The 13,068-nt window shown below is 38.2% G+C and overlaps 1 protein-coding gene across 1 annotated transcript; it reads left to right on the top strand.

The window, feature by feature from the left end:
* Positions 1–4,242: 4,242 nt before the first annotated feature.
* On the top strand, positions 4,243–12,229 carry LOC122669958 (TLC domain-containing protein 2-like). Its single transcript, XM_043866882.1, has 3 exons — positions 4,243–4,609; positions 11,398–11,675; positions 11,838–12,229. The coding sequence occupies exons 1-3, from the start codon at positions 4,369–4,371 to the stop codon at positions 12,141–12,143; spliced, it is 825 nt and encodes a 274-aa protein (XP_043722817.1). The 5' UTR covers positions 4,243–4,368; the 3' UTR covers positions 12,144–12,229.
* Positions 12,230–13,068: the final 839 nt, after the last annotated feature.

Genomic DNA, 13,068 nt, shown 5'->3' with positions numbered 1-13,068 from the left:
TCTTGACTCAGTAGGTCTTTATAGTTTGCCAGCTCGGATGGAATTGATATCTTCTGTAATCTTTTGTAGATAACTCATGTGGTAGTACCGGATTTACGGTATATCCCTAACCAATAAATAGGATAAGAGCTGATCCGTCTGGGCCACGGTCTAGGCTTGGGCTTGGGCTTGGGCTTGGGCCTTGGCCTGTATCTTGGAACCATATTGGAGTGATTCGGAAATACTTTAATGTGATATGGGAGATTGTTATATACGGGCCTGCCTATTGTGGCCTGGTTTTGTTGATCTCTTTGGTGGGATCCATTGAGTAGTAGAAGTAGCGGCGTAAATGAATAGCCAAAATCCGTTTTCGTATCTGTGTCTGTATCCGTTTAGCACTATCCGAATCCGTCCGAAAGCTAAACGGATGCGAATACGGACAGGCTATAGCTATTCGAAAAGCTATATTTTCATGTAAGCAGATAAAATATCCTATCCATATCCGTGTCCGCATCTGTTTAGCACTATCTGAATCCGTTTGAAAGCTAATCGGATGCGGATGCGGATGCGGATATAGCATTATCCGAGTCGAATCCGATCCGTTTACATCCCCAAGTAGAAGGAGTCCTCCATTATATATGCAAAACTCCCAATTTTGGCTGAGATTTATTCCTGAAGATAAAAACGTTATTTGCGTAACATTAGGGCCCACTCTATGGTGGTTCCGACCAAAGAGTTTGCCTATAGAGTATAGATTGAAGAACATTAAACCATTTCATTGTGGACTCTTTTTAGAAATTTCATAGAAAATTATGGAGGTCTTAAGTGTAGGGATAGAAGACAACTATTTGCCTAGTTAGTTGGTGCCACGTTGGTAGAGTGCAAGCTCCCAGGAGGTCATGGTTGGTGCCATGTTGATAGAGTGCAGGGTCCCAGGAGGTCATGGGGTTCGATTGTTCTGTCTTCACCTTCAAATCATTTCGAAATTCCGATCCATCCATCAAGGAGAACAGATGGTTGTGACTTGAGAGATGAGTTTGATGACAATGTTGAGTGGGTTCATGGAGAAGAACATCTCGACAAGATGGATGTATTATGCGGTTTGTAATCTTTTCGACTTTTGGAGGAAATAATTGATTCTGCTACTAATTTACATGATGAGAGAGACAGAGAGAGAGAGAGGTGAATTGCAGCGGTGAGAGGAGATAGAGGGAGCATTGGCAATTGAGAGAGAGAGAAATGCATTGCCAATTGGTTAATGCGTGGTGTTGCGTCAGAAAATCTCTAATAGGTCCTTCGGGTGACGCAACCTGTAAAAGGACGTCAGGGACAAGGAAGAACTGGAGTGGTTCCGGCCTAGGACTCTCCGATGCCTAAGTTAAATCTCTCTCAGCAACAGATGAATTATTAGAATTCAAGATGAATAATGGGTTGGAATACCTGAGTATTTATAGTTGTGTATGGCGGTGTGGAGAGTTCCAGTTGGTGATAAGTATTCCTCATGGAAGAGTCTATCACGTATTAGAGTTGTACTTGGAATAGCTCCTTGTGAGATGTAGAGTCCTAGTAGGGAAGAGGTTCCCTAAGCGTCATCTTCTCGTGTTGAGTTTGATTAGGTTTGTACCTCTTTGGGATAGTCGTCCCTTTGGTATACCTTCAGTTACGATCTTTTAGTGATAGGATAATGTAGATCTTGCTGATGACGCCATGGTTAGACTCCGTGGCTTGCATGGTAGACTTGGCCTTTGGGGTGGCCTCTTGGGTCCTATTCCTCTTGGGCTGCCGAACTGGTTCTGTCGCGACCAGACTTGAGCTGACCTCCTCTTCAGGTTAGGACACGTGGCATCTCGGGATTGGCCCATATATTTTTGGTTTATCATGTGGACATCGAATAGGGATGGCCTTGGGATCTTTTGTGTTGTTGTTGGATGGGTTATCTTTGCTTAAATGTTTTAAGTTTGTTAATGAATGTTAAAAGGATAAGATGATACTAGATTTTATTTCTCTCTAATTCCTAATGGTGTGCAATGTAGTAGTGTTAGGGGGAGATGTTGACACCTGGCAGCTCGAACATTCAACGGTTAATACCAATGAGCTCAGACTGTTGGATGTCCGAGATACCAAGTGTCGAGATCTCCACCTAGCATTACCGGACTGCACACTTTTAGAAATTGGAGAGGATTATTGACTAGGATGGCTGGGTTAGGTAGGCTCAACCACTCAACTGCCATGGATTTGATGTTTCTTCTTTTGTCTAATGCTTATGTTTTTTACATAAACTTGTTTTTTTTAAAGAAGAAATTTTTTTAATCATTACCTCATATGATAGTGTATTTAACTCCAAAAATATAACAAATTTGGTTAATAAATATCATTTTCTTTGAAATTTAATCCCATTGACTTAAAAAATAAAATAAATTACATTGAAAAGTAATTTATCAAATTTGGAAAGAGCATTACATAACTAACATAATTACAATTTTCTTTTATTTTTCAAAAATGATTTCATTTTCCTTAACTTGCAACCAAACGGAGTCTACTTGAGGTAGAAAACCCTTGGATGGGATGCATTCGGAAATGCACTACTCCTCTACTTAATGGGGGGTGGGGGTTTCTGTTGGTTTATGGATTAACCCGGTTCAGATGCACGCTGAAGCAACAAACCTAATGCAAAATAGATAAAAATGTTAGTGTATGCTATGCTCCGTTAGAGTTCATTTTCTCATAAAAAAAAAAGAGTTGTTTACAAATGCCCCCTTGAAAATGTCAATTTGTTCAAATGCCTCCCTATAACTTTTTTAATTGCAAACTCTCCCTACTTTCAAAACAGTGTAGCACTTTGGTCCAATCCGTTAGTTTGGGATGTTATGTTCAAATGGCTGGACTTTTTTAATCATTATGCCCTTGATATGGTAGAATGACCAAATTGCCCTCATTAACACTCAACCCTGCAACTCATCTTCCAAACACTAGTGGTGAAGTTCACAGAAAGCTTTTTAATGGCATTGAAGTTTGGGGGTTTGACTGAAATCAGAACTGAAAGCGGTTTCCATATGAGATTAGTTTGGGGATTCGACTGAAATCCTACAACTTTGGTTGACTAGAAAGAGTATTGATTTTAGTCGAATCCCCAAACTAATCCCATATGGAATCCGCTTTCAGTTCTAATTTCAGTCAAATCCCCAAATTTTGACGCCTTTAAAAGGCTTTCTGTGAACTTCGCTGTTAGGGATTGGAAGATGAGTTGCAGGGTTGAGTGTTAATGAGGGCAATTTGGTCATTCTACCATATCAAGGGCATAATGGTCAAAAAGTCCAGTCATTTGAACATAACGTCCCAGACTAATGGATTGGCCCAAAGTGCTACATTGTTTTGAAAGTAAAGGGAAGTTTGCAATTAGAAAAATTGTAAGGAGGCATTTGGACAAATGAGCATTTTCAAGGGGCATTTGTAAAAAACCCAAAAAAAAAAAGAGGAAAGCGAATGCTACCTGGTGTGGTAGTCATTTCATGCTGCCTTGTAACTGGGCATAGGGGCTAGCTGCACACCGCACGCAACTAGGTAGCATTCTTTCTCTCCCCAAAAAAATATGAATCCTTACTTTTGTGAGAGAGCTTGGAAAAAAAAAAAACCTGAGAATAGTGTGTGAATCTTTTCCCATTTTAATCATGAAACCACTCAACAGTGAGACTAAAATCTTCGGCAATTCCTTCATCATGTGGAGTCTTGCAGTTCAAGCCTAAGAGCTCAACGCGTGGAAGATGCTTCATCAAACGGTGCGTACTGGATTGACCCAATTTTTATTTATTTACGTTTTTTTTCTTCTAGAGCTCAGCACCATTGGATGTCACATCTTCCACTTGTCGAGTTCACAATCCCGTATTGCAAGACACCACAAGATTAAGGCAAAGGATTTTTATCCCTCAACAATGGATCCCATCTTCTCACTTTGGCACTCAGCACGTGGCAAATTAGAGTCAGCCATGGCCCACCACTTGTCGTGTGGCACAAGTTACTCGTTGCGCGTTGGCTTAGCAACAATATTCATTGCGTAGCGCTGAGGCTACAGAGTGCAACACAGAGAGGTCATCCTCTTAGGGATTCATGGGCCCTGGAGCTACGAGCCCATCAATCAATTCAACTCAACAACTTTGCTCTTGCAAAAGCCCATACTGACCTTCATGATAATAGACCGTTACCGCTGTCTACATTATTGCAAGAAGAGCGACAGATCATCCGTTATACCTTTCTTTAAAGAACACAACACTCTTTGTAAGTCTCACCCACACACTTTTCGAGATTTGAAGCTCGTAAAGAATGGGCTGCCAAGGGAGGAAGCACAGGAAAGGAACCAAAGCAGAGACGAAGAGTCTCTGAATTGATTGAGGAATGGCGAGGGGTAGCCATGAGAACAATACTGGAGCTTTCTTTGTGGCCACTTTGGTTCTGTGGTTCGTCTCTGTTGTGTTCGAAATCGTCTTCCATAAGAGAACAGAACTAGTCTATGTGGTTGCTGGTTGCTGTTTCTACCAAATTGCCAACTGGGTCATCCGATTCTTTGTATTTCGTGATCCTCTTTTTGTCAACACCAGCGTGTCTTTGCTCCATTCCTCCGTTGCTTCTATTTCAGGTGCTCAATCTTTGTTTTCTCTTTCTTGATTCATTTTCTACAGAATTGTCCTTTTTTTTTCTTTTTCTTTCTGGGTTTGGTTGCTTTATGTACTTTATTTGTTCGACTTGGTTGGTTGTTTTAGAAGTGCGCGTTTTTGGAACATGTGTGGTTTATGGATTGTTTTGTTTTGCTTCTACTGATTTTGGTGGTTGAATTTCCTTTTCCCCCCAAATTGGGTTTTCTAGGACGAAGCTTTCTCCTTGTGGGTCGTTGAGAAACCCCTTTTTCCCCCCTTGCTTAATAATGTGGAGTTTGGATCAGTGTCTACTTTTGGATTTGATGCTCCATCTGTGAACTGGAGGTTCTTGGAGGCAATAGGCCAGGGTCTTGCAAATGTTTACTGAATTGAACTGAAATAGAGATCAACTTGAGATAGTTTTAGTTTTAGAATTACCTATTGCATTGATATGAAGTCTGAAATATTCCTAATTTTATTGTTTTAGTTTTAGAATTATATATTGCATTGATATGAACTCTGAAATATTCCTAATTATTCCCTTTCTTGAATTTCTTTGGGAGATAAGGTTTGCTTTTGTCAATGGATGTTGTTGGTGTTGTTCAAATGGATTTCTTTTTGTTTTTGCTCATAAAAAACTAATAAAAATTACTTTTTTCCTATTAAGGTGCTGCTGTTTCATTCCCCCAGTCTGTTCTCTTGATAGTTTTATGTGCTTATCACTTATTACCAATGTTCTGTTTCTAAAATGGATTTTGTTCACTCTACTTCTCTTTTTCATTACAGAGTCAAATGGCGGAGGACAAGTGTAGCCAACCCGATTTAATTGGGAAAAGGCTACGAAAAGTTTGACTTTTGTTTTTCATTAATTGGCAAAAACTTCAACCCCCCCCCCCCCCCATCGACAAAGAAAAATCTTGAAGTTTTTGTGAATAATCACTTGGAAAACATTCTCAATTTTATAGGACAGTTATACGGCCTGCAATGATGTATGGAGATGAATGTTGGGCGCTGAAGAAACAACGTATAAACAAACTTAGTGCAGCTGAAACAAGGATGTTGAGATGAATCCGTAGTAAAACAAGAAAAAATAAAATAAGGAATTAACAAGTTTGAGCTAAATTAAGAGTTGATACATGATAAGTTGTGAGAAAAGTCGTTTGAGGTGGGATGGACATGTGCAATGAATGCCTTTGAGTACTCTAGTACGGAGGGGTGATTTGATTCCAGATCAAAGGAGCTAAAAGAGACAAGGTAGGCTTAAAATGACTCTAGGTGAAGTGGTGAGAAAAGACATGCATAGCTTAGGACTAGTAACAAGTATGTCTTTTAATAGAGCTGATTAGAAAATGCGAATCCATGTGGCTGATCCCATTCAGTTGGGATAAGGCTGATTTGAGTTGAATCCAAAAGTTTCCTATGTTTCAACTCTTAAACCTAATTAGGGAGCTTTTCATATTTCTTTAGTAATTACATTTGATACTACTTCGTGGATTCTTTTGACTTGTTGGGTTGTGCCTCTTTCCTCTTACTTTCATCTTTCATTTTTTTTTTCTTTTCGCATCCCTATTTTCCCTTCTCTTCATTCTCTTTTATTTGTTTAGACTGCAATTTTACCTACTTTGCTTTGTTTGGATCCATGTTGCCGACCCCATTAAGTTGGGATAAGGCTAAGAAAATGCAGTGAATCAGAAGCTATTTAACCTGCCCCCCATCCCACCCAAAAAAAAAAAAATGAGAATAAGCTGAATAATCTGTTTCTCCTCCATATCAAGGAAGATTATTAGATTTAGCATGTGTAAAAATCAATTTATTATAGGGATGAACTCTAGTGATTTCATTTGGATTTTTTTATTATTTAAAATATAAAGTGGGAATTGTATTTTTAACGATTTTTCCCCCTGGCTTCGTTGTTTTTAGGTAATGGATTTTGGGCTGTTGGATGGGTTAGGGGGTATGGGAAAGTGCCTTGTGGGTTTCCCCCCCCCCCCACCCCCCCCCCAAAACTTGTATTCCTTGGCTTTGTACACCTTATAGCCTTTTACATGTTCTTCTCTCAGTCATCCCTCTAATCTAACTCATTTAACACCTTGGAAAGAGAGATGCTTTTGAAAAAGAGAAAGGGTATAAAGTACTATAAAACGAAACATAGGAGAAACCAAGAAGAAACATAGTCAAGGGAACTCAGGCTGAATTGAGTTGAACAAAGAGAGTAGAGTCTAAAAATTAAATCATAAGTTTCAAATATTCAAAATCTCAATATTAAATGGTTGAAGGAATATCAACATACTTTAGAGTCTAAGGAATATCCGTCTTTATAAGTGATTTGGACTCACAAAGAGAGGAAGTGGTCTTGATTTGGATATATATATATATATACCCCGGGTATTTGGGGACATGCGAGGGAGAAAAAAATAAAAAGGGAGGGTATTTTTGACCCTTTGTCCAATAAGGGAGATATATTTGATTTGCGTGGTTTGGAGACTACAATGTCAGTTATCTAGTCGGCAGACTAGAATTTCATATCTATGTAAAATACCACACTCCCAATATTGAATTTAAGAAGCTCATTACCTCATTCTCTTCCTTCTTTCTTCTCCCCCTCCTGATCCCAAAGAGAAAACTCTCCTCGATCCTGTCTCTCCCCCATCCCTTCCCAAAATCAACGCACTTGTAGTCAGTTTACTCTAGACGTTCATTCATTAACAAGGAATTCGAAAAGAAAAGAACATAATTGAAATTTCTACTTTAAATTTACAATATGAAATGCGTGTTTGCTAGTGAGTGTGTGTGAGATAGATAGATAGATAAACTTCATCTGGGTTTGTCTATGAAATTCCTTGAACATTCAAGAACCTGTGAAGTAGTAGACTGCTTTCAAGTTATGGAGATGAAAACAAGAAATTGGAAAATGATCAGAATGGTAAAGTACAAGTCCAAGTGGAGAAAGATTGTCTAATATTTTAATCAAATTATTTCTATTAAACTATAAAATGCAATAACTGATAGAGTATGCTTATTGTTAATAGTGTCATAATTATTGGATGGTTTGGATTTTGGAAATAATATTGCTTCTCCTTTTGTTTAGCTTTTGTAGAGATCTTGGTATGATACTTGTAAGTAGTAATGTTAGGTTTTATGCTCTATTGGAAATAATGGACACAGAATATTACAGCAGTGAATAATCACATCCTTTTAACTATAGTATTGAATGATATGCAAACCTCATAGTCAAATTCGACTACAACCTATATCAAATATTTGGGAACAGCCATGTGAGCCCTTTTCTGCTATTCCAATAGATTATGGCCATAGTGAGTACAAACATTTAAATTAACAAACTTGCATGGTTGCTGTTATAACATATGTGACAGCGTGTTGAGACATTATAATAGCACTTCTGAATTCATTGCATAAGCCTCAATGAAGAGACAGATAAAAAGTTTGTTATAATGCTTTGTTGTATTCTATTTGTTTGTTGATGACAAAATTAGATGAAATTCTTATTAACAGACTAGTTATCCACAATAAGAACTTTGCCATGTTTCTTCTACATGCCTATAAAATTATTTCCCATTGGAGGAAATTGATCTCCATTAATAATGTGATCCACCTTTCCGTTGACATAGGATTCAAGGTCCAAGGTTCCTTCACCTCATATTAATGCATTTCAATAACCTGACAATCAGATTTAGGAAGCCAAACTCAGGATAGGATTGCAGTGAATGAAAGTGAACCAGAATATAGTAGAAGTTTAATAGGTGGCTAATAACCTGCCGAAATTAGTTCCCAAATTTCAAGAAAATCCAACGGTTGGATCTGAGATGGCATAACAGGACAGAAATTAGGAACTTAGAAAATTCCTAAATTAGCAAGTGAATAGAGAACCTGTAACTCAAGATCAGTAGTGCCAATTAGCCGCAAATTCAGGTTGAGCATGGATACTGTAAAGGAGAATAAAGCCCCAAAAGTTTACCCCAATCAAGTGGCTGGATCTGCTGTTATGACTTATGAATTATGATAGGGTGTTGGCTCAACTTGGAAATCAAAGAAACAGGGCATCACAAGTTTAGCATAACAGGAAAGAAATCAAATCAGAACTTGAATTGCTGTTTAGATGATTAAAAGCAGTTAAATCTGAGATTCAGAATCAAAACACAGCAGGAAAACTCAATAGAATGCGTAAGAGTCTTCAATATTTGCTGGGACATAAAATAGAAACCAGAATAGAAGGATAGGGGGCTATGACCTAGCATCACCACTAGGCCTGTGGGAAGGGCATCACCACCAATAATCTTGTTGATTTACCACAACAGGGATGGAGCTGCATCACCATAGTCCAAGGAACAACATCACCACTGACCCAAAGAGGCTAAACCCAAGTTTTCTTCTTAATTTAACTCATAGGAGAGGTTTACGGCCCCTCTTCTTTATTTATAACTTCCATAACTATCATAATATAGGAAATCCTATGTATGGTAGGAGGAGTCCCCTACAACTTTAATGTCTCCATAAAATAGAAACTATCTAGACCATTACAAAATAGAAACTATGGTTGGAATGTAGGACACCTGTCCAGCCCTTCTAGAAGCACTACTAAATAACAGCGAAAATAGAAATTAACATCTAATTTTGTATAGACCTCACAAACCCCATATTTGGGCTTATAGGGTAAGCTCATTACAATAAAAAAAATCCCAAAATAGTTAGCTCATGACCTCGCAGCTTTTTCCAGTCAATGGATTTGGAAGGTTTATGATGTCAAACTTCAATATTCCCAGCTAGTCAACCAACCCAGTTAGCCTATAACTGGTCTTCTAGATGGATTGTGAAGCTTCCATTTCTTAGCTAGAGATCATCCTGTAGGTCTGAGGATCCTAATTGAAGTCTCCTTGAGCCAGAAGGGGGCAGATGCTTCGCAATCTTCACCTGGCGGACATCTGCATAGACCAAACCAATTGGTGAGGCATTCTATTTACAGGAAGCACCATTAGGTTCTTAACAGGCTAAAGTAATTCAATGACATGGGTTTTAAGGTGTCTGCACATGTTCCTCTTGAAACTTGACTTAAATCTGCATGCAAGTGCTTCTTAACTTTAAAGATTTAATTTTTGAGGACGTGTATATTATAATATGACTCATTGCAGATCTTCATTTTGTCCAGCAAGAAAAGGATATTCAGAATCATGTTTTACATTATGAACAGGGCCCTCAGATCACATAATTCTGATAAATTTGGCTCCCAGTCCATTTTACCTCTTATCTAGCTTGGATGTGCCGTTACCTAATTCTTCATGTTCCTTTTACCTTGATGTGCAACCCTTTTATGTTTTTGAGTTTAGCCAGGAGTTGGAATTTTCCATTTGAAAACAAACCAAAGAAAGAAATCAGAGGAAGGAGCTTCTTCAGTTCGAAGACAGACACCAAATGTTCAGGACATTAGTTTTCTTAGACCCATTTTATTTCTCAATTTGATTAGTGGTAATGATGAATTAAGAATTTAAAATGATGACATCATTGATACAGTTGCTTGTATCAGTTGTACAGGTAAAAGTGGGTGGGTATTCTGATATATGTATGGAACCATTGATTTTAGGACCTAAACCATTGCTCTGGTAATTTGTGAAGAGATTTATCATCAAGAAAAGAAATTTGCAGGCCCGGGGACAGTGCTAAACAGAAGATGTGTACAGAAAACAAAACGGCAATGGAAGTTGTCAGGGGCTATTCTGAGCTATCTTATCCTCTAGTAGTTTAAAATTTTCATTTTTATGTGTCAAACTTAGGGTAATGCATTTGTAGCTAAATGGTATGGTAACTTCCAATTGAAGAGTGAAAGAGGGAGGAAAATAAAGAATTTCAGAGGGTTCAGTCAGCTGCTTTCTGTGACACAGGCAACTCTCTGATTACTCTGATACTAGTATGGCATGTATCATGAATCAGAATGCTGTCGATCTAAAAAAAAAAATTAGAATGCTGTCAATCTGATACGGGGGAGTTTTCACAAAGATATAGCCTTAGCAGCACAAAGTTTGGGATCAGGGTATGATGATTGAGATGATGCTGAAGTGTGATTGACAGCTTCATCCAAATGAGCCAGTTCAGCTCCGTTGGATGACTAAAAGAGGCCTGGCATTCTCCATCTCATAGCTGAGCTGCTATCATATTTACTAAGTGATATTTATCTACACCTGTTATATCCAAATTAGTGGATTTGGTAAGAACTTAGAAAGCCTGCAGCCTTTTACTTGAATTTGTCCAACCTCGCTTGAACTTAAATGACATGTTGCCTTCACTTATACAACTAAACCATGTATGAGTTCTTTAGATTATTGATCAGCTGATACAACCTCTGACAGACATCCTTGCAAATCTGGCCGTGCACTTGCCGCATATCAATGTTTTTATTTTTTAAAAAGACTGCGATTTCACTTTCCAGCAGTTGTTGTAAAGCATGTCTTCCCCCTCACCCTTCCAATTTTGGTGCTCTTTAAGAGATTTAATTGGGTTCAGAGACTGTCTGTGGTGTTTGTTGGTTTTAATATAATATTACTAAGGGTACTTTAAGAATCACCATGTAACTTGAACAACACAATGAAGCAACCAAAGCCGTTGCCAGGATTAGCAACAGTTCTTCAAGAAGAAAGTAAATGCAAATGTCTGCAAATTTTTTGGGTTGTTAACTGGATGAGTTATTTCAATGTGAGTTTTTTACCGCACCATGACTACTAACAGATTTTTGGGCTCTTTGTGCTTTGTTTTGCTTAAATCTACTTGATTTCATTTGCAGTCATTCTCATCCTGGTTAATCAATGGGCAACAAAGGGTCTAAGTACGATGTTTGACCATGCTCAGTTGTTTGGAGGGACGTGGCCCGGTGTATACCTGGCTTTGTGCTTCTCCTGTGGTTACTTTGCATACGACCAGTGGGATATGCTCCGGTACCGGCTGTATAGTGGATTGATCCCCTCAATCCTTGTACACCACCTGCTACTCCTGGTTTGCTTTACACTTGCACTGTATCGAAGAGTCACTGTGAACTATCTTATTCTCACCCTTATTTGTGAGGTATGTCACAAACATTGTTTTCATTATCTTAATCTCAACAATTTCTCACTTTGTCTCCTCTCGTTTCAACTTGTCTTTCTTTATCAACTGTTGAAATAGAGCCACTGCACATTTACATATGCTGCTGTTGACGCATCCTAAGTGGTATTGTGTGACAAACAGCTTCATTCAATATTCCTACACGTGAGGAAAGTGCGGCGAATGGCTGGAGTACGGGACACAAACTGCAAATTTGTGAGAGCAGAATGGGCACTCAACTGGATCACCTTCTTCCTAGCAAGGCTCGGTTCGCATATTCTCATCACAATCAAGCTCATTAAAGATGCGTCCAAGTTCGGGAAGGGTGTTGAACTCCCACTAGCCCTTTTTGGGATGGCAGGAATGAATTTGGTCAACATCTTTCTTGGCCTCGATCTCTTTAAAGCTTATAGGAGAGAGAAGAATCAACACCCCAGACACCAGGAATGAAAGTGATTTAGATTAATCCCCAATATGCTTACAGGAGAATGTAAAGGTCATTTTTGGATTTTGTTATATTATTTATGGCTTCCAAATGCAACTTTCCTTGCTCTAGCCAAGCAAAGTTACAGAGAGCAGAAGGATACACCTTTTATATGCAAAGAATCGATTTGTAACTGTGTTATATTTAGAGTGAAAATTTCATCTTCTTTGTATTTTGTTTTCTTTCTTTTACTTTTGGCTAGAAGAATGAAGAAAATTAACAACTGCCTAATTCAATTATTATTTTTTTTTTGTAAATTACATAAAACTGAAAAATGATTCATATAATATCAAGTCCTTATAACGTTGAAAATGATTCATATATTTTCTGAGTTCTTTTGTATTTCAAGTGCCAACTTTTAAAAAAAAAATTATAATAAAATAAAAGGAGAGGGTTCCTTCTTTCTATATCTATAATGGCAGTGTGGAGAGGAATCTGCTCACCACACCAATAATGCTGCATGTGGGCCATGGTAAAAAGTGAAAGAAAGAAAATAATAAAGAAATCCCTAAAATATGTGGAACCAAGCGATACCGCCATCAAAACTAGGACCTCTTTGTCAAAGAGGTGTATCATCTTGCCACATCTTCTGTCTTTTCCCATTAAAATTTAATATTTCTAATATCTAGACATGGCTGGTTCATGAGAAATATTGCGACTCGTGGGGTGACTCGTGGTGAAATTTAAGATCAAATTTGGACTACAATTGGTCGGGCTTGAGGTTTAGCCATACTAGAATTTCATCAATTCTGCTCCCAAACATCCACTGTGTAAAGTATGTTTTTATGGATAGTCGACCCAAAGATTCAGTAGCTGGCAGGGTAAGGTAATAAAGGAGTCAAGGTCTAACTCTACAAGAGATTCCAAATACCATGATCTGATTGGGTAATT

Source organism: Telopea speciosissima, chromosome 7, assembly GCF_018873765.1.
Source record: "Telopea speciosissima isolate NSW1024214 ecotype Mountain lineage chromosome 7, Tspe_v1, whole genome shotgun sequence".
Taxonomy (NCBI): domain Eukaryota; kingdom Viridiplantae; phylum Streptophyta; class Magnoliopsida; order Proteales; family Proteaceae; genus Telopea; species Telopea speciosissima.
Note: the sequence above shows the minus strand (reverse complement) of the source record. Positions and strands in the feature narration are given on the sequence as shown.